The sequence below is a fragment of the Lygodium microphyllum genome, chromosome 4 (assembly GCF_053477565.2).
Source record: "Lygodium microphyllum isolate KBCC chromosome 4, Lygodium_microphyllum_v1.1.10, whole genome shotgun sequence".
Classification (NCBI taxonomy): Eukaryota; Viridiplantae; Streptophyta; class Polypodiopsida; order Schizaeales; family Lygodiaceae; genus Lygodium; species Lygodium microphyllum.
In genome coordinates, this window is record NC_141138.1 from 105,484,702 (window position 1) to 105,507,769 (window position 23,068).

General features: G+C 41.9%; 1 protein-coding gene across 1 annotated transcript in view; it reads right to left on the reverse strand.

Moving 5' to 3' along the window:
- Positions 1-12,403, reverse strand: part of GPS1 (geranyl diphosphate synthase 1) — a 45,992-nt gene extending 33,589 nt beyond the window's left edge. The window contains exons 1-2 of the mRNA XM_087676368.1: positions 12,084-12,403; positions 11,844-11,902 (exon numbers count right to left, since the gene is read on the reverse strand). Of these exons, the coding sequence (XP_087532494.1) occupies positions 11,844-11,902; positions 12,084-12,168 (144 nt within the window). The 5' untranslated portion in view covers positions 12,169-12,403. The remainder of the gene's footprint in view (positions 1-11,843; positions 11,903-12,083) is intronic.
- Between the last annotated feature and the right edge of the window lie 10,665 nt (positions 12,404-23,068).

Sequence of the window (23,068 nt, forward strand, 5' to 3'; positions counted from 1 at the left end):
ACTCTCGAATGCATGGACACATGCCATCCAAGGGATGACCAGATGACCATATCTCTAACAACAAGTTATTCATTGCATGCAGTAGCTACAAGTGTCTGTGCAACCAAGTTACCCTATGCACAACGAGCAGCAACTCTAGTTCTACTAGGAAGAGGAACAAGTTGTTTTCTATCTTGTAATGTATCTAACAGCCATCTAGGGACCATTTCAGCTTCCTGAATAGTAGCCCTCTCATCGACCATTTCATAATCAACAATGCCCTGATCAATGGGCTAAAAATCAGGCTGCTGTTCAGCATGTGTTTGCTGTTGATTTCACTGCTGTAAACCCTCAATAGGTTGCTGAAATTGACCAAAATCAGGTGCACTTTGCTAAAATAAAGGCAACAAACTATCAAACATGTCCATAGGCCCCACATTGGGCTGATTTTTGCAATCCATGAAGAGCTAACCAACATGTTTAGCGAATACCGCATTTCTACTAACAAAAAATTTGTTGATGGAGGGTTGGTACAAGCGGTACCCTTTACTTTTTGCACTGTAATGTAACCAATAAAGATACATTTGATAGCCTTGTCTTCCAATTTATGTCTTCGTGGTTGTGGCACCAAAGCATATGCCAAACAACCAAAGACACAGGTATGTGACACCACTGGTTTCCAGCCATTCCAAGCCTCATAAGGCGTACATTCAGCCAATGCTTTAGTTGGGTTGTGATTCAATGCATACACTACACACATGATAGCGTCAAGCCAAAACTTTTGGGGCAACTTATTGTGTGACAGTATACCACGTGCCATTTCCATCAAAGTGTGATTTTTTCTTTCAACCACACCATTTTGATGAGGTGGTAAGGCATAGTACACTAATGGGTAATGCCCCTTTCAGCCAAAAAGGAATTGAACTCCCGTGACATATATACCCCCCCTCAATCAATATGTACACTGCCATTTTTAGCCAAGGCCAAGAATGTTTTAAAGCATGCAAACGCTTTGGATTTGTGCTTCAAAGCACATGCCCAACAATGACGAGTCATGTCATCAATGAAGGTAACAAAGTACAAGTATCCTTCAATGGATTTGACACGAATGGGCCCACAAACATCACTATGCACAAACTGTAATTTCTGATCAGCACACATGGAACCACCCTTAGGAATCAAAGCATGATGCATTTTGCCAAGTGCACAACTTTCACATACATTGTGAGTAGGTGCTTTCAACAAAGGGAGATCGAGTACCATATTTTTGCTTTTTAGGCAAAGCAAGCCACCATAATTAAGATAACCAAACCAAGCATGCCACAATGTCATCCACAATGGTGGCATCAACCCGTAATGCATTCTCTTATGCTCCCCTCTCATATAAATCGAGCTAATAGAGTCCATTGTACAAAGTACCGGTGACAATGAAGGCATCCCCATTACTATAGTCATAGACACTGCATCGATCCATGTAGCATTTAACCACAAAACCAACACATGCAATGGCTGAAACTAAAAGCAATTTTTTATTTAATCACTAGCACATACAAGACCTTTTCAAGCATGATAGTTTTCCCATCTACTGCAATAATGGGAATCTAACCAATGCCTTGAATTTTATACAAAGCATTGCCTGCACATACAATGGATCCCCCCTTTTGTACATTTGCATATGATACAAACAAGTCACAAAAGGATGTTGTGTGCTTAGAAGCACCACTGTTAAAATACCATGTGCTGCAATTTTCAACTAAAAGACCATGCTCATGTGAAGAAGGATATATGAACAATACACAATAAAAGCATAAGACCGACCCATGTCCAAGCTTGCCAAATGTACAGTTGCACCCTCTGCATATACTGAATTTTCAGCAACAATCATGCCCAATTGTTTCTTCTTTTCACTTGCCATCCTCTTTCTACATTCTTCAATATTATACCCCTTTTTCCTTCAATAATTGCACCTCTTTTTCTTAGCACCATCATCCTTGGTGCTTGAAGAGTCCATAGAAGAAGTCACTTTACCTTTTCCCTTTGAATTTGAGGGCTGCCATAACTTCCCCTTGTTTCGATGGCTGGTTGCAATGCTTGATTATCCATACTTATATTAGAGCGATTCAGCCTTGATTGCTCTTCTTGCAATAATAGTGATACTTACGCATCAAATGTGTAAGCATTAGCATCTCCTTTTGCAAGTAAACAGTGTGTAGTGGCAAAACTCTGATAAGTATCAAGTAGACCAGCCAAGACTGTAGATACAAGAGATGCATCAGGAATTATTTCATCAATAGTAGCAAGCTGCTCCGTAATGTCCTTGACGCATGTACTATATGCATCCACAAAATCACCCCCTATCATGTGTGCCATCTCAACTTGCTTACGTAAATAGTCTAAACGAGCCTCATTGCACACCTAATACAAGGAAGCAAGCTTATCCCAAGTGTCCTTGGCCGCTATGCACGATCGAATATGTGAAATAACTAGCCTCTTGCATGAAAGTGCGATCAAAGCATGAGCTTGGGCGTCACGCCCATCCCATCTCAGCTAATTTGCTATGGGAGATACAAGAGGAGGTGGATCTGAGCTAGAAGAACCTATGACATTCTATGTAGCACGATTTACAAGCCTAACTTCTAAACCATGTACATAACTCCAAAGCTGCTAGCGACAAGTACATGCTTCATCATGTATGGCCACATGGGATAATCAATGCCATCTAATTTATTGAAGTCCCCAAACATGTTGAGCAAATCATTTTGCCCCGCCATTGCTTGCTGAAATTTTTTGTTTTTTTTGTAACCAACAATTGTCGAAAATACAAATGCAATTGCAGCACAAAAATAAAGCAAACAAAAGACCAAAAACTTAGAATTTTTTAAGCAATTGATGGTGTTGATGAAAAATTTCAGCTGAAAGGGCTCCAATGTGCACAAATGTCGATGTAGAAGGTGTAATTGGCCTCAACATCAAATGAATTTGGGAAAATTTCACAAAAGCCCCAAATTTAAATTGTGAAATTTTTTTGGGTATTTCACTCAAGCCTTACACTCACATAGAAGTGTCAGTGATCAGTAGGACATTGGGGCACTTTTTACTCTCGATAGAAGAGGTTTCTTCCCCCATACTTATGGTATTATTTCGTATGTGCTTATGCCACACACTTACGGGCACTTACCGTGTTCGGGTGTGAACAACCCCTACAACCCTAAGGTTTAAGGGTTGTACCTTGTACTCAGCTATTGCATTGGGTGTCGTGCTTCACTCTCAGACTGTCTACTGTTTTCTGTGCTGAGCTTCGATCCTGCTGTCCTCTCTCACATTTGGTATCAGAGCATTGGCTCTGTTCAGCTGAGGCTTAGTTCGGCTCAGCTCTGCTCAATCTCGAGGAGCTTCTCTGCTCAGGTCTCAGCCTCAACCTTCAGAAGGAAACGCCGTGCTCCTCTGCCTTGCACATCAATGCCTTGTACTGCAACAACTTGGCATGCTTCTTCCCACATCAGCAGCATGCCACGCCAGACGCCCTGCTAGACTACCGTGCCCTGCCAGACATCCCGTCAAACAGTCGTAAGTTCTCGCCAAACGTCAACCGTCGCCAACTTGCCCGGGCTCTCGCCTACTGCACCGTCCCTATCCAATCTTCAGACGTCCTACCAATTGCTGCACACCCCTGTCAGTCACGTTGCCTACGCCCGAGAACAGCCGCCCGTCACACTGCCTCGCCACGACAATCACAAACAGCCCATCTGAAGCCCCGACTATGCCTGCTTGACACCTGCCTAACGACTCTGCGCCAGTCAACCCGTAATTTTTGTCGTAAACGTTTTTTTTTTTTAAATTCCAATATAAGTTTCTGAAAGCAAGGGTTCCTACGCAGCAGACACAACATTCAGAAGCGTGTCTAGGACACATTGGATGCAAATTTTTTTGGGCACATTCATCAAAAATTTTGGGGCTTTCATGTTTTCTGAGGACATTGGCATACGCACTGCAGTTACAGTCACAGAAAGACTATTTTGAACAAATTTGAGGCAAGAAATTTTGGGGATTTTGCTGGTACAGTGTTGCTGAACACTGATTGCACGTTGGACTACGTGCATTACAGACAGTTTTGATAGAGTGCACCTCTGTACACTAATTGCAGAAAGTTATTTCCTACTCTTTTACCTTTTTTTCGGTAATTGATAACCATGGCAAATCAGGGAGGAGATGTCTTCACCTATGTATCCAAGGAGGACAAATTGGATGGAAATAACTATTCACTTTGGTCCTTCATGATGCAGAATGTACTAGTGGTGAAAAATCTTTGGGATTATGTCAATGGAGAAGAAGCTAGACCTGGAGTTGTGGCTCCAGCTACTCCTTCTCCAGGAGGATGTGCCCAACGGGCACCTCAGCATGCTCCACTTCAGCCACTTCCCCAAAGAACGGCAGCTTAAAAAGCATGAGATACACGAGATGCACAAGCTTTGTCGCTGATTACATTGGTAGTTCAGCGGTCAATCACCCCCCACATTCGTTCAGCAACTTCTTCACGAGAAGCTTGGCTAACTTTGGAGCAGATGTTTGCAAATAAGAATGAGACTCGCATCTTTTTTTTAAAGAAAGAGCTAGAGACATTGAAAATGGATGAAGGTGATTCTATTCAAGATCACTTGAACAAAATTCAGGAATTGCAAGAGCAACTCATGAATATTGATGAGTACTATTCGGATCCACTGATGATACCTACCACTTTAAACTCATTACCTCCTTCATACTTGGCTTTTCACACGGCCTTAAACCTCACCATGAGGATTGCCGCACAGCCAATCACTTTTCTTCAGTTAGTTAGTTTGCTTCTAGAGGAGGAGCAAACAAGAAGAAATAGTGGTGTGGATACTATAGCCTCTAAGCAGGCTTTTATGGCTAGACAGAAGGGCAAAGGCAGCCAAGTGAAGAATGCTCTGCAGAGTTCTGGGACTTCTGGCACATCACAAACAAATAAAAAACAAGGAGGCACACAAGCCAAAAAGGATAAATGCCATTATTGCAAGAAGCCAGGTCACTACATCACTAAGTGCAGAAAGCGCATTGCCAAGGAGAAGGAGTCAAGAATGTCTGTTTCTGATGCTCCTTCCACTGCTACTGAGTCTGTGTCCTTTGTTGCAAACAGGGACTATTGTTTTTACACATGCAGTTATGACACCTCTTGGGCTGATCGAGCATTTAGCTCTACTGAGGATGCAAGCACTTGTCAAAATTCTAGGCATATTACATCTCGCAGAGATTTATTTGCTTCTATTAGTGCATCTCCAGTTGGCAAGCCTGTAAAGTGTGCCAACAATGCATCATACCCTATTCGAGGTATTGGGGAGATTGTGCTCACAGCCATTGATGGCTCTATTCTCTGCCTACAAGATGCTTTATTTGTGCCAGGCATAAAGAAGAATTTGCTCTCTATTTCTTCTTTGGCATGTTGTGGATTGCAAGTCACATTTGATGATGACAGATGCATGAGAGAGACAAAGAACACATGACTTTGGTCTTGACAGGCACTTTATGTCATGGGTTATACGAGTTGGATGCTCTTTCAGTTGATCAATCAGCGTATTTGACATCCACTCTTACTCCTGATATGATACAGACAAAGTTATGGCATGCTAGGACGGGGCATGTGAACTTTGGCAGCTTGACAGTGTACACAGATGCTAGATGGATTACCTCTACTGGAGAGACCTCCTGAGCACTTGTGTAAAGGATGTATTTTGGGGAAAATGCATCGTTTTTCGTTTCCCCATGATGTTGCTTTTAGAGCAACAGCCAAGTACCAATTAGTACATTCAAATGTATGTGGACCTATGCAGACAAAGTCATTGGGAGGATGTTACTATTTTGTGACTTTTATTGATGACTTTACTTGATTTTGTTGAGTCTACTCTTTGGTCAAAAAGTCAAAAGTGTGTGATGCATTCTTGGCTTTTATTGCACTTGTTGAAAACCGGTCTGGCTGTAAAATTAAGACTCTCCGTTCAGACCGAGGGGGGGAATGCATGTCCTCTATGCTGAATTCTTTTCTGAAGCAAAAGGGCATTGTCCATCAATACACTACTGCTTATACTCCACAACAGAATGGGGTTGCAGAGAGGAAGAATCGGTCACTCATGGAGATGGCTAGATGTATGCTGAAGGCAAAGAGCTTGCCTCACAGTTTTTAGATGGAAGCCGTCATGTGTACTTGCCATGTTTTGAACAGACGCCCAACCAAAGCTTTGAAGAAAATTACACCTTTTGAGGCTTGGAACAATCGGAAACCTTCTGTTGGACACTTTTGTACCTTTGGGTGCCTTGCATATGCATATATTCCAAAGGTACTCATAAAAAAGTTGGATAACAAGGTTGTTAAATGCATTTTTGTGGGATATAGCAGTGAGAGCAAAGGCTACAAACTCTATGATCCTGTTTTTAAAAAGGTGTTTGTCAATAGGGATGTACTATTTGATGAAAAATCAGAATTGTCCTTGGCTGGTTCAGACACATATCAAGCTGCCCGTGATGTATTTGAAGGGTTGTTGCCCATTACATTTGGTGATTCAATTGGAGTTTCAGCAAGTGAACTCAATGCTACAGACTCTATGATCCTATTTCTAAAAAGGTGTTTGTCAATAGGGATGTACTATTTAATGAAAAATCAAAATTGTCCCTGGCTGGTTTAGACACATATCAGGCTGCCCGTGATGTATTTGGAGGGCTGTTGCCCATTACATTTGGTGATTCAGCTGGAGTTTCAACAAGTGAACTCAATGTTCAGTCAACTGCTCCTTTGGAAAATGTAAAAAATTAGCCATTGGCTGATCTGAATATTCAACAAAGAGCTGAAACTGAAATTCAGCAAGAGCTTATACACAGTCAGGAGGCAAGACAAATGCCTAGATGGTATTTACAAACTATGAAAGATGGTCATCTGGATGCACCCATGGCTGGTTGTACTAGAAGGCAAGCTTGTATGCATGATATTGCACATACCATGGAGCTTGTTATGGCAGCAAGCACCCTTGATGATGAGAAGCCTAAATGTTCTGAGAATGCACAACAATGTGTGCATTGGATGGCATCAATGAAAGCTAAATTGAATTCTATCACTAAGAATCAAACATGGGATTTGGTGTCTTTGCCATTTGGAAAGAAAGCCATTGGAACAAAATGGATCTACAAGCTGAAACGGAATGCAGATGGATCCATTGACAAATACAAGGCAAGGCTTGTAGCTAAAGGCTATGCACAAAAAAAGGCATTGACTATGAGGAGGCATTTGCTCCTACTTCCCCCATGACAACCATCAGGTCTATGGTTGCTTTGGCTGCTCATTATGGATGGACTGTGCATCAGTTGGATATTAAAACTCCATTTTTACATGGGAAACTTCACGAGGAAGTATATGTATAGCAGCACATTGGTTTTGCAGTTGAGGGTTTGGAACACTTGGTTTGCAAGCTGAAAAAAGCTTTATATGGGTTGAAACAAGATCCTAGAGCTTGGTATGCAAAGATAGATGCTCTCTTACTTAGCCAAGGGTTCGTAAACAGCTCATCTGAGTCTACCCTTTACGTATGTAAAGAGGGAGGATCCATGCTTATCATTTGTCTTTATGTTGATGATCTCTTGCTTACACGGACACGTGCTGATCAGATTTCAGCATTTAAACTAAATTTACAAAAAACGTTTGACATGTCAGACTTGGGGTCTTTGCATCATTACTTGGGCATTCAGTTCATACATGATACTAGAGGTATTGGGTTATCATAGTTAAGATACATTGGTAAACTTCTTGAGAAGTTTGGCTTACAGGATTGCAAGCCAGTCTGTACACCAATGCAACTTGGACTAAAACTATCATTACATGATGATAGTGATTTGTTTGATATACACACATATGCTCCAACAGTTGGATGTCTTATTTACTTATGCAACACTAGGCCGGACATATAATTGGCAGTTTCAACCCTGGGCAGATATATGTATCAGCCACACATGTCACATTGGCAAGCTATTAAGTGTGTCTTCCGTTACTTGCAGGGTACTAGATCTCTTGGATTGCTTTACGCCAAGGGGGGACCACTGCAGTTACATGCTTATAGTAATTCTAATTGGACTAGTGAGTATGATTCACGTCACTCCACTAGTGGCAATTGTTTCTTTCTTGGCTCATCTTGCATATCTTGGCTTAGCAAGAAACAATTCACTGTTGCCACATCATCATGTGAAGCTGAATACAAGGCAGCTTTCACTACCACAATTAAATGCGTATGGATTAGACACTTGCTACCTGATCTAGATGTATCTGTTACGGAGCCTACTCCTTTATTCACTAGCAATCAAAGTGCCATTGCAGTGGCACGGAACCCAATGTTTCATACACGTACGAAACACCTTGAGATACATTATCACTTGCTACCTGATCTAGATGCATCTGTTACAGAGCCTACTCCTTTGTTCACTAGCAATCAAAGTGCCATTGCAGTGGCACGGAACCCAATGTCTCATGCATGTATGAAACACCTTAAGATACATTATCACTTTGTCAGAGAGAGGCTACATGCAAGTGATATCAGCCTTGTCTATTGTCCTACCACCAGTAATGTGACAGACATCTTCACCAAGGCTCTTCCTCGTGACAAATTTGAAGCATTTCGCGATGCTTTAAATTTGCTCTCCTTTGGTGGCGGATGATCCTTGTACTCTTGATCATTCTTCACTCCAGGGGGGTTTGTTGGGTATTTCACTCAAGCCTTACTTACGCCTACGCTCACATAGGAGTGTCAGTGATCAGTAGGACACTGGGGCACTTTTTACTCTCCGTAGGAGAGGTTTTTTCCCCCAGACTTATGGTATTATTTCGTATATGCTTATGGCACACACTTATAGGCACTTACCGTGTTTGAGTGTGAACACCCCCTACAACCCTAAGGTTTAAGGGTTGTACCCTTGTACTTTCAACTTACACTCTTTCAACTATTGCATTGGGTGTCGTGCTTCATCTCAGACTGTCTATTGTTTTCTGTGTTGAGCTTCGATGCTGCCATCCTCTCTCACAAATTTAGTAAAATTTAAGCTCGAATGTGAAAAGCCCCAGATTTTGGCGCAAAACCAAGCAATTTTTTAGCATCAAGTGCAAAATCCCCAAAAGTTTGATAAGATACGGGAATTTTGTGCTTAACAAGCATTGAACACAACCAAGAGCTATTTTATGTTGGCAAATGCTAATTAAGGCTAGAGAACATTAATATTTTAATGTTTTTTCTTGAAGGTTACTAATGAAGCAGATGTGAGACTGTCAATACAAATTGAAACTATTGTGCATGTTGGGAGTAGTTTGACGTGGCGAAGGTTGACAAATCTTGTCAGTTTGTTGTATCGAGTGGAAAATGAACTGTGAACAGGATGCGTGACAATAAGTGCGCAACAAAATTTGGCGTGGCGGAGGAAGGATGCAAGCTATCCGGTTCCTAATAGGCAGCACAATGGAAAAAAAGGCCACAAAAGTCTTTGGGGCAGAGAGCGGAAAATGAACTGTGGACACGATGCGTGACAACAAGAGCACTGCAGAATTTGACGTGGCAAAGGAAGGATGCAAACTGTCGGGTTCCTAATGGGCAGCACAATGGAAAAACATGCCACACAAGTCTTTGGGGCACTGAGCCTAGCTTTGAGGCTTTTGGTGCAAGTCAAAGAATGCAACAGTCAATCGAGAAATGACGACGAGCAAGGAGAAGAGCAACCAAGCACAAGTCTCAATGGCAGTGATGGAGGTGTGCGAGCTCATATGGCTCCGATACCATTATTAGGTTAGGGTTCAACAGCATGTGCACACTCACACATCCACAGTGAACAAGTGAATACCAAGAGAGAAGAGAGTGTCGGAAGGTCACATCCACTATGTGAGAATGAATGAAAGTACAATCCCTGAGGTACTATTTAACACACTCACTAACAAGTATTCACACAAAGGAAGAACCCTTATCCAGCAAGAAGATAAAAAGTGCCAATGAGATAAGGTAGCATTCGCACCAAAACTTAGGAGGAACACAATAAGTCTAACAATTTATAAGCACATCCATGACAAGGAGCTTGAGCTGGTTTACTATTCTATAGCAAACAATGTGGCAAATATCTTCACGAAGGCTCATCCATTGCCTTCGGTTCTTCATCTTTTGCCTCCCTTGGATGTTCAAGTACACCAAGATTCAAGAGGGGATGTTATTAGTTATGGTCATTTTTGGTTGTGAGCCCTATACTAACGCAACTAACTTGGTGAGGGACATTAGGAGCTCAATCCGGGTCCACTCTTTTTTGTCACGTTTGGTCTAATTGTCTATTGCCTCAATTTTTGGGTCCCATCCATGGTTTTGGCAAGGGACGAGAGTATTATAGGATTTCTTGCCTATTCACTATTCATTATTACATCCTGCCTTCTCACTTCTAGCACTCCTTACTCCATCTACACAATATAGCACTTGGAGAAGTTGAGCACTGTATTCAGCTTCCATTGTATTGAGCTGAGTTCTCTCTTTGTTGTCTTCATCAATTCATCCTGCTCGAGCAACTTCTTCCACTGCCATCTCTCACACTACTACCCCATTCTCTCAACCGAATTCATTTTTTCCAAATGAGAGCTCATTGCCATCCAACAAGCTTGATTGTGGGCCTTTGCATTACAAAAGTATTAAGCCTCTACTACTTCTTATGTTTTCCTAGTAGTCAATCATGCATCAAAGTTGTGTTAACTAATGGCTCCTGTTCGTATACCCCACTTGTTTGGGCTAACAAGAAGGTGCACATCCTATTTCTTCTATAGCAGTGTCCAAGCAGTGACAAAAGGGCATTGACAATGCATTGATCTTCCATCCTGTGTAAGGCAGCCATTTGCTCCTGCATCACCTTTTGCATCCTTAGAAACATGTCCTATATCAATGAAGACATATAGAAAAGAAAGAAAATCCTGACATTCTAGGTCTTTGCTGTTCAAGAAAACAAACTCTAATAGGCTCTCAAACTCGGTTTGCACTGATCACCTCAAGCTCAAAGTGGGCTAAACACACAGGGTGAGTGAGAACACTTTCTGGGTTGTTCACTAGAGCAAATATAACTTCCAAGGAACAAACAGAGATCTTGATTTGCTGCTAACAGGTCTAAGTCTTCTCTGGACTCCATATAAGCTGCTGCAAACAGATCTGAAATCTGTTCTATCTTTGTTATAAAGTGTTGTAGGCAGCTTCAAAACCAGAATGCACAACCAATCTGCTGCCCTTTAGTTACAGGAACTTTACATATGAGTGTGAAGGTTGTCGCTAATGTGTTTCTTCCATCCAATGACAGATGGGGGGATTTTTCATTTTGGCTCTATAATCTTCATCTATTGTCCTAAGTTACAGTACTAAACATAACACTTGATTCATCTTCTTCCACCTCTTAAAGGTTAGACTCCCATGCTGCTTTATGAAAAAAGATTGCAACTGCTGCCATGAATCGCACAAATACCTTTGGCACTCAGATGAGATAATTTGAGGCCAAGAAAGCTATATAACAGCCCTGAGAAAAGTCTAGCCACCTGAATTATCAACTTGAAAAACACACACGCACACGCGCGCACGCAGAGATTGTGTGTGCGCACACATACATGTGAGTCAATCGCTATGATCTTTTTCACCACTGTTTCTGATCTTTTATGCTACACTTATTCAACGTATGCTAATTTTCATCAATGTTTCTGAACTTTTATGGCTTCACTCATTCCGACTCTATAGCCATTTTGTCCATTGAGAATCAATACAAGCTTTCCTTAAAAATTGTGTGTATGTGTGTGTGCGCACGCGTGCAAGCCTTACCTCCCTGACTTTCCAGTTGTTTGAACCTGGCAACAAAGATCCTAGTTGATCATGTGGTTCTGCATCAATGACGATGTGTGTCAATCAATGTTGATTACACATTTTTATTGAATTACACAAAGAAGAGCTGCCGATACTTACGAACACACACACACACACACACTCTCTCTCTCTCTCTCTCTCTCTCTCTCTCTCTCTCTCTCTCTCTCTCATATTTAAGAATTACGATTAAGAGCATACCACAATGGCGAGAGTAGAAATTGCGGCAGCCTTTGCAGAGTGAAACCCTGGCGCTCCAGGAGAGCAACCGAGCACGAGCAGCCATGCCGCCAAAGAAGCGTTCAACAATCGGGAATAAATATCATTCCATTGATTTGAACCTAAAGATCACGTTCTTCGTCCTCCGTCTTCATGCCTTCTCAACTCCTCTCTCGCCTCCCTTTTTTCTTTTGTTTCGCTTGTAAGAAACCATCGCAAAGAGTTCTGCAGGGCTTTTGGTCGTGTCACAGGACATAGGCACAGCGTGCCTCTAAATGAGCCTTATGTAACACTACTCGGTTGAAGGGAGCCACTAAAGTGATACCCCCAAAGCAAAACACGTCCCACCCCGCTCTAGTTACAAATTTACCCCCCCCCCCCAAAAAAAAAAAGGTAGCTTTTTTTGCCACTCGATATTATGATACACATTTTTTTATATTACTTATAAGCTTAATGTTAGCCAAACAATTGAACCACATATATTTTCTATATTTTGGATTTTATAAAACCTTGAAACCGATGCAACCTTGAGTGCCAATCTATTGGCCCTCACTACCACTCACCAAAATACCCCAAAGTTTTCTGTTTGAGCTCCATCTGGTATATATAATTCAGCTATGAAAAAAACATTTATGTAACTCACTTGAGATAAAAATATTATAGTGGGAGACCTTTAGATGTCACTCTATTGGCCCCTTTTTCCCTAGTCTTTAAACACTTAACATGACAAGTGAAATAAATAATGTTACTTTTGGGTTTCTTTGTCTCGGTTTTTGCTTGAATTTGTTATTTTCTTAAATATTTAATGGAATGGTAATGGTTTATACTACCTATTATTTTAAGATCTCTTGAAGCTGCTATCAAACCTAATGTTGCTAACATGGCAAATAGAGTGTTTCCTTGGAAACTTAAAATCAATTTAAAACTTTGTTATCCTTGCAACTTGTTTTCATAGGCAATTTATTTAATAATCTCTCTCTCTCTCTCTCTCTCTCTCTCTCTCTCTCTCTCTCTCTCTCTCTCTCTCTCTCTCTCTCTCTCTCTCTCTCTCTCTCTCTCTCTCTCTCTCTCTCTCTCTCTCTCTCTCTCTCCACACACACACACACACATATATATGAGGGGAGAAGGAGGAGCTATACTCTCTATCTTTTTTTGTAATAGGTAATAATATTAATTATACAAAAAAGGTACAAGATTATGTGATTACAAGATGCAACATGGCTCTAGGCCACCCTGCTATGCTAGATGGCGTTTATCATGTCCCCTAGTTTAGGGTGAACTTATTGTCTGTTCAACAGCATTGTCAATTGAAGTGAGTTGTCTTCTTTATATCAATTGCCGTCAAAGTCATTGATGACAAGATTGGTTTAGTCATTGCTCACAGCAAGGCAAAGCCTAATGGCCTCTATCACATGACGCACTTTCTTACCATGCTGATGGTGAAGAACTCGAAGTTTCATCGCTTCCAGGCTTTAGCCACTACACGGGAGCCTTCAAGCATTAAGTGTCTCTAGTATTACCGCCAGATGATTGATGACATTCCCTGTCTGAAGCTATCTCGAGAGGACTGTAAAGCATGTCAGCTAGGTAAATAGCACCATACCCCATTTCCCATGCGTAAACTCGCTTTAGAGAATATCAAATAATTGAAACAGTACAAAGTCATGGCAAAAAAGCATCAAAGATTGTTGTATGCCAAGGAGCTAAATCCTTCCTAGGGAGAAGATCAGCGTCATATACAATATCTAACTACCAGTGTAGAAAACCCTTGAGTTTGGCTATGTGTCCCTGGACACCCACAGTAGAGTTAAAGATGAAAGAATTCTGAGCAATCCATCTATGCCAACAACCCCAAAATCTCAAAAAATGAAATAAGACCTTCATATGCGGCTGCATTGGGGTGGGATATTTGGCCTTGGCAAAAATCCAATCAAAAGGGCAATGATAGAACAATAGTTGCTTCCCAAATGTCTATAAGAAGAGCCCAAATTTTCCTAGCCAAAGGGTAGAAATAATACTATGCTACGAAGGTTTTATGCTAGTTGTACAACAAAAGTGGTTGCCATTTGAGACTTCGTGCTTAGAAAGGGCCAAAGCAAGGGAAAGCCCGCCAATGATAACTCTCCAAAGAAAGATCTTCCACCAAGCCTTGGATTTATGCGTGGCCCAAATCACATTGGCTTTAGTAACTAATCAATGCTTGTCCTTAATTAAGAGATGATACACCCAGTTAGTTGAAGCCTTTTGAAGACAAAGATGACTAGCAAGATCCCAATCTTGCTAAGGCCAATCCAAGTCAAATATAGAAAAAGGATGCATAGGCTACATCAACCTTTCAATCCGGCCCCATAAGTCGTGGTATCCATGAGGAATCTAGAAAAGTCTCCTAGCCATGCAGAAAGACATCAAGCCCCCATGGCTCATCAAAGTGGCATTTGTAATAGAATACAAACCCAAATGTGCCATATGATTGAACTTTGGGCTTGTCCTCTTGTTTCCTGTCCCAAGAGAGCAGTTGACACTGGCAACAAGTCCAAGTGAAAGGAATTTGCCTCCAAACAATCTTCTGCAGGATGCTAGTAGGTCTTCTGGAAGAATGAGCTACCAAGAAGAAACCAATCCATTCACCAAAATGGACGAGGATGTGGGAAAGTGATCATCAAAATTAAGAATGTGCCAACATAAAGCCTATATGATGGTGTTACCATGTACAATACCTTGATCTTCTAGAAAAAAGTGGACTATCAAGACCCAAGGATGACGATCAATATAGATTGCTCTGAAGGGTGACCAACGAAGGGCCCCACCATATGGATTTGTACATCCAAATTTACCCCACTACCCATGCTTTTGGAGATGCGGACATGGATCTAAGAAATCCAAGAGATACCTGCATGCAAGGAGTCCTTTTTCCACAACATAAAACAAATATGTTTGGTAATTACATTCAAAGAAGAAGTGTTCCAAGATAGAAGTAGTAAAAAGTAGGTAAGCATGGGTAGCATTATGGCTTGCTAGGTTGCTTTTGAGGCATACATGAAAGGGCCATGCTTGTGTTTTCCAATAGATAAATTTTGCCTCCATCTTTTGGGAGATCTATTCCAACAAGTATTTTGACTAAACATCAACACCCAAAGGATATCCCAACTATCTAACAACATTGCCATGGGGCACTACCACCCCATGTCATCCCAAGGATTGGATGTCTGATTCAGTGTAACTGATGAGGGATGATTTTGAGGATTAACATGGAGACCAAAAGCATGCTGACACAATGTCCAAACATCCAATGCCTTGCGAAATATTGTCCTTCTCTACATGCAAGATCATGAAGGTGTTGTCTACTAGCAATTACGTGACAAAATGTTGTCAAAAAGAAAGAGATAAACCTACCAACTGCCCAATGCTCACCATACGGAATAACATGATGAGCAATGGATGCGTTGCCAATGCAAAAAACAAAGGGCTCAATGGACAAGCCTATCAGATCGAGTGTGACACGGGGAAGGGATTAGTGATGCCAGCATTTAACTTAACCTTGGAAGAACCATCAACACTCATGGTATAGATCAACTAAGACATACACTACCCAAAACCTATAGTATGCAGCATCGGCTCTACAATAAAGCACCAGTCCAAATAATCAAAAGCTTCTCCAAATCCAACTACACTAATATCACCTCCTAGTTAGAGTGCTTGGCACAGTCAATTCCCATTTGCACATTTAGAAATTTATGCAAAATAATCCCACCCCTTCATGAAGTCATATTGATTGGGGTGCACATTGGTAGGGAGATGCATATAAAGGCAAATTACTAGCACTTTAGAGAAACATTTTTACATTAAGCTCATTAAGGAGATGGGTCTCCAATGTTTCAACATCGATGGAGATGGCACCTTTCATGATCAATTTAATAACTCCCTCCTTCCATGATGCTAGCATAACTTGCATCTCCCAAACCTATTGATACATCACAACCAAAGGTTTCACCAAATGAGTAGCATAGGTCTTGAAAAATTCGTTAGTGAGGCCATCCCGACTGAAGATTTACCCATGGGTAAGTGCAAACTCATCCTCATGAATGTCACTTTCCAATGCAACATGTATGTCAGATGAAATGTGCCTTGAACCAAATCATAAAAAGTCGAAGGGGCCATCAAAATATGCTCTGAGGGGTGTTGGGCAAACCAAGAAGCTTCAAAAAATAGGTGTGACACATGTAAATAATGGACTATGGATATGTAACCATGTGCCCATCTGGAAGCTGAAGTCTAACCATATTCTCATGGGCAAGGGAAGGATACAGACCTCGAAAGAATTTATGAGACTGGCATGAGGCATCTTGCAAATTGTCAGTCAAAGTTTTCAATTTAGCCTGTTGATACGATCTCAATTGGAACTGCAATCAACCAATCTCATAACCTATGAGGACAAGAATGTATCATCTAGGGACTAAAGAAACAATGAAAGCACCAAGGCTAATAGTTCCTCTACCACCTATCAATGATGTTTGCAAAGAGATGCATGATTGATGCCATATTCTTGGGTGACCCTTTGTACACTACCAACAATCAATTGCTCAAAGGAGTGAGCTCCTCTCAAAATGAAATCAAACACGAATTGCTCAAGTAATTGCTCCATATAACCATTGAAAACTAGGATTTCAAATAAGACGACAATTTGAAGTGTAATGAAAGCTTGCCCAAAAGCTGCACAAAAAGGAACCAGCGATTGTGCAAGCATCTCAAAATGCATAGGAAAATGACCTAATAAGGCATAGCTTTGTAAGACTTACATTTCCGAGATCTCTGTATGAAGGCATCTGTTGGGGTAAAAGGCCCTTGGGCCTGCCCATGTACAGTGACCGCCCATATTCTTTATTCATATATATGTGACAGTGCAATAAGGTTGTCATAACATTGTTGACAACACCTACATTGTGTGTGCTCTTCTCTCCCTCGTATCCTGCATCCCTTTCAACTGGTATCAGAGCCACTTCTTCGCAAGCTCTTTTGGGCATGTACACGAGGTATGAGATCTTGTTCTCTCTCATTCATTTCAATCCACACAGGTACAGCATGGTTTACAGGTTGGGGCAGCCATTGATGAGCTTCCCCCTTGAAGCTTGAAGCTTCCCGCCTTGCTTGGCTTGTTGAGGCTTTGTTTGGGCCTTCATTGGCACCTATTGAGTCCCCTTGTGGCTCCCTTGAGTCCCCCCTTCATCAAAAATGTGATCAACCCCCTTTATGACAGTTTGCACCACTTTTTGGCATGCCCTGGACAGCACGTGATCAACCCCCCGACACTTGGCATTTGACCCCGGCACTTGGCATTTGACTTGGCATTCATTTGTGGGCTAATTTACTTCAATCCAGGACTATTCACAGACAAGTTACATCAATGCTACGTTAGCATTTTATGTTTGGGCCACATTGGCATTGACATTGGTCGCCCGGTTTGTCCCGAATGCTTCCCGAATGATGTGGGAATCTATGCCTATCATGTGAGATGGTTTTGGAGCTGATCTTGCTTAGCCATTGACTATTTTACACAATCCACAAGTAGCCCAAAAAAGGGCAGCCCCCTGTCATTACATTTTATGCTTATGTTACATGGTCATTTGATGCCCGATTATGCCTGGTTGGTGCCTACATGTCTGGGAATGTATCCTATGAGTTGGCACTTGATTTGAGCTTGGTTTGAGCATTATTTTGCTCAGTTTTGGACTATTATTTACTGCTGGAAACTTCAAGACTGAAGCTATTTATGCTACAGTTGGGTTATGCCTGTTGGTCAGGGGGTGCTCCCGGCTACTCGGTATGATGTCATGATGTATTTGGACTATGCCACATGTCTTGTTTATGCTCCGGAATGATTTTGAGCTAAGATTAGAGCTTGATTTGGGTTTGATTGTCACTTCTTTACACCTGGCATTTCATCTATGACATGGTTTATGCCTAGGCTACCCAGTACGGGTTATGATGACTTGGTGAATGCTTTATGGTTTGGCTGTGGTGGATGGGAGTTGTTTGAGCGTCATCTTGACATTCATTTGAATATTCCCTTGAGCAGTTGGACATTGACTTGGCTTTTTCCGTTACGACTTGGCTTTTTTCCATTACGACCTTGGATGTTATATGGGATTTGATGCTCTGATTATGGATCTTGGCTATTACTTGGATGCACTTACAGGTATTGAGCAATGAACTGCTCCCTTGTTTTGGCAGTTGCCTATTGAGCTGTGATTGCTCATTTGCATTTGATATGCGGGATACTTACTGATCAGTGGACTTGGATAGTGCTTGAGATTTATAGTTATGGCGGTCCTGCTTCTCTGTTGTATGACATCTATGCTATTTGGGCTGCTATTGTCCGTGTATGTCAAGGAGTAGTTGATCTTTATGGCCACCCGTGTATGCACATGGTCTGCCGCTATGTATTTTAAAGAGCCTCTTACCTAGATGCTTTTACACAGATATTTGGGCTTTTATTGGAGCTTGATTCTTGTAGGTTTATTTGCCACCTTCTGTTCTTGGCTGGACATATATCTCAGTACATGGTATGAAACACTCCAAAGTTATGTATACTCCTATGTTTCGGGGATGCTTATGCATTTATGGCTCTGAGGCATGCTTATGCTTTTATGGCTGCAAGATATAGTGGTTGGATATGTCATGCTTTTGTATGCTAGGCTTGTCTGTGTGGGAGCTTTTTCATCCGTGGTTGATGCCTTTGTGTTCTCCCCTTCTGGTTTGGATGAGTCCCCTTTGCAGTATGCTATGATGACTTCGAGCTCTTCTAGTCATGCAAACAGTCCTCTTGATGAGCCTATTCTCTCTTATGAGAGTTCCCCTAATTCTTTGAGCTCCTTGGATGTATTGGACAACCCTACTCATGCTATTACACAGCAATTGTCCTCTTCTACGGGTTTTACAGGTTCTGTTTGCTTTCATTGTGGAAAGACAGGGCATGTGACGCGTAAATGCTTCAAGTGGATAAGAGAGTAGAAAAGATTGCGCCGCACTAGACATGAGAGCAGTGTCAGTGATATAGTAGGTGAGACCATTGTTGATAGTGGTATGGTGCATGTAGTTACCCATGATGATGCAACTGAGCCTAGACTCCTGGCATCGTGTTACCTGTAGATTACTTGCTCAGTGATACGGCCTATACCTTTGATTGGCTTTTAGACAGTATGGCATCTTGTTATGTTACTCCGCATAGAGCTTGGTTCTCTTCTTACAGGGAGGTTGAAAGATGTATTTCTTTGGGCCTTGAGTAGGATTGTCATGTTATTGGTACAGGGGATATACACTTGGCTTTGCCAAATGGGTCTCCTCTTATGCTCCATGATGTCTTGCATATACGTACGCTAAGTAAGAGCCTGGTCTCTGTCAGTCAGTTGCATGGTGCAAGATATTATATCTCTCTTGGGGATACTTCATGGAAAATCCATCGTGGTTGCTTGGTATTGGCCAGAGGTACTAGATATGGTAGTGATTATGTAGTGCATGTCTCTCATGTGGAAGATTCTATGGTTGCAGTTACGCAGATACCACATGCATTGTTATGGCATTGTCGCCTAGGCCATGTATGACACACTGAGATGGATGCTTTATGTGATATGGGCTTATTGCCTGGTCCCCATGCTACGTGCCCTCATTGTATGGTCCATGCAAAGCCTCTTTGGCTTATGGTGATCGTGTGAGGCCTGCTCCTCTAGATCTAGTCCATGTTGTAGTATATGGACCTATGTCTTCCCAGTCACTTGGTTGAGTGTCGTATTTTGTGACCTTCATGGATCATGCTACCCACCGTGTTTGGGCTTACCCTTTGGTACGGATTGAGGATGCTCTTACTATGCTTGACAAGTTTATGGATTATGCTAGTAGCAGGCCTAGATGCTTGGAGATGGATTATGAGAGTCATGCTATCTCTCCCAGCTTACAGATCTTTTGTCAGCAATATGGCTTTGATTTCTTATGCCCACGGTATTATGGGATTGCTCATGGCATGTGCGTGACTTTACATGCAAAGATTGCTTCTATGCTTACCATAGCTAGGTTGTCTTATGGCTTTTGGGCTGTGGCCCTTATGACGGAAGTCTACTTGGTTAATCGGACATCATGTTTCTCTTTGGATGTTATTACTCCGCATGAGGCATGGAGTGGCATCAGAATCTCCTATGATCACTTGAGGATGTTTGGCTACCAGGCATTTGTCAGTATGCCACATGAGCCTATGTCACGCAGATGCATACTCCTTGGTTATAGAGATGGTGGCTTTATAGCTTACAGGTTTTGGGATCTCGATGCCCAATAGGTTCTACACAGCCATCATGCTATCTTTTATGAGAGACAGACACCTCTCAGGCCTCTTGATGCGCATTCAGTGTGCTTTATGGCTGATTCTACTGTTGTATGTCAGTCTTCCGCTTTGCTGAGGCCGCATACTATCTTGAGACCCCATTTGCCTTGTGTCCGGGATGCTAGCCCTCTTTCGATAATTGACCTTGGAGAGTCTGTATGCTCTCCGCTGTCTTTTATGCTATGTGCCACTCTGATGCTTTATAGCCGTGCACTTATGAGTTGTGTTGCTTGCTTCATGGGAAGCAGTCATAGATTGCTCTATTGTCTAGAGCTATGGGATTGCTTATCTCTTGGATGTCATGGACTAAGGGATGCTTGACTCTTCTTGTGAGGTGGTTCCCGCCACTTATTGCACAGCTTGCTTTCTGATTGGGCATTGGGTGAGATTTCATGATTCCTCAGCCTGTCTCTTTTGTTTTGTTTTGTTTTTTCACTCCCTAGCCATTGGCCTTTTAGTGAGAGGTTGTTGGGGTAAAAGGCCCTTGGGCGTGCCTGTGTACAGTGACCGCCCATATTCTTTATTCATATATATATGAAAGTGCAATAAGGATATCATAACATTGTTGACAGCACCTACATTGTGTGTGCTCTTCTCTCCCGCGTCTCCTGCATCCCTTTCAACATCATCATGCACGACATAGATACAATCCAATCTAGACCATGTAGTGATATGTTGCACCGATGGATGTAAAGTGAATCCTGGATCGGGAAAACCAAGACCAAATATCTTATTTAAGAATATTCAAAGCAAGCCCATGCCAAACACGACTCTCGTGAGCAGTGAATGCTCTAAGGTATACTTCAATGCATTAGTACACATATTGAAATCTCCCATCAACAAACCTAGTCTAAACAGGAGGTTGCCAATCCATCCCACAAACCATGTCTAGACAAGGGATCATTCTAGGCATATAGGCCCACTTGCCATAGGATCTCCCCTTCAAACATGATTTCAACCATTAAAAAACAACCATACACATCATTCTTGATTAGGACTGACTGAAATCTCTCATGAACAACCATGAGCACACCAAAGTAATGTTGTGCAAAGCTCCCAATATAAAACAAGTGAAACCCATGGCTATCCACGATCTTGCCTACATTGTCGCGACTCTTATGCTCAACAACACATAGAAGATTCCACTAATTATCATGTAGAATGCACCACATGTCATGATGTTTAATATGCAAGTAAATGCCATACACATTCCAAGTTGCAACTTTTATATTTATTCAAAGAAAGAAGATTAGACTCGAGGTTGGTTTTGCCTCTATCACTACAAGATACAGGCCTTATACTGACGTTTAAAGCGACGAAAATGTCCATAAAGAAATTTGCCCCCGTCGTCACAAAAAACATCGTTATTGGCGACGCCATAGAACAATCGGTATTAGCGTCGCTATTTGTATCGGTATTTGCATTGATATTCGACGCTGATAACGACGTATTTTGCGACGCTAATAGCGACGCGTGCAGTAAATTTGCGACGCTAATAGTGACGGTAACAAGGAAAAAAATTTTGTGGCAAGGCAAAAAAATTAGTTTCAGTAATGTGTACAATGCTCATGTAAATAAAGACAAAGTATACTTGAATCATAACACTGATACATGAAATAAATACATGATCGCGTAATGAAAGCGACCGGTACAATCATGGTAAGATACTACTACTACATAGAAAATGTCTACACAAATCACTTGACCAAAAACGAAGAGTATGTGAGCTCCAAGGATCCAAGGGCGAGCTATAGATCATTGCCATCTGAAACCTCGTCCCGCCGCAAAGGAGCATCGAACGCACTTTGTAAAAAAAGAAAAAACTACACATCAGTCCACCATACAATAATGATTTTTAATTAAACTTAGTAACTACAGACAAGAAAGATGAGTGACTAACAGGGCCGTCGCGTCCCTACAATCGGTCGATCAATGCAGTGAGACCGTGCCTCTTTGCATATCGAGTCTCAAGGCCGGTGGGATTGCGGTTTGTAATGGAGTGTTGCAAAGAAAACAAAATGCAACTGTTAGAAACACGATTGTCAGTAGGAAGGATATTGCAAAAAAAAGCATGTAGAACAAAAGAAAAACTTACAAAATCCTCCAGATATGTCATGTGGCTGCCACTCCCAAGATGATGGACCACTTCGGCCTCCAGTCGTACCCTCACCGCCTTGCGCTGCTGTCTCCAACATCCTAGAGAATCTGTAGCCTCCTCCCTAAGTCAACACTAGTCATCCGCGTCTAGCCACTCGGGCTTTGAAGCCCCACTCTTGAGTGCCTTGCGTGCATCCGATCGTTTGTGTGACATATACGCATGTATGCACTCCATCATCTAGCTCGTGGAAAACCTATTTGCCGTGGCTAGTACCAGAAACTCCTCATGCAAGGATGCTACTATGTAGTCATTGCTTCCCTCTGGTATGTTCTTCCAATGATCCAAGACGTTGTGCCAAAAAACTTGTTGGCACAACTCTCTCATACGAGCCATCACCCTCCTCCCCTCATCATTCATAATGATGGCTCCTGTCCTATCATCTACAAGGTAGGCATACCCATGCCTAAGATGGGTCCTCTCCCACCTACGATCACGCTCCTG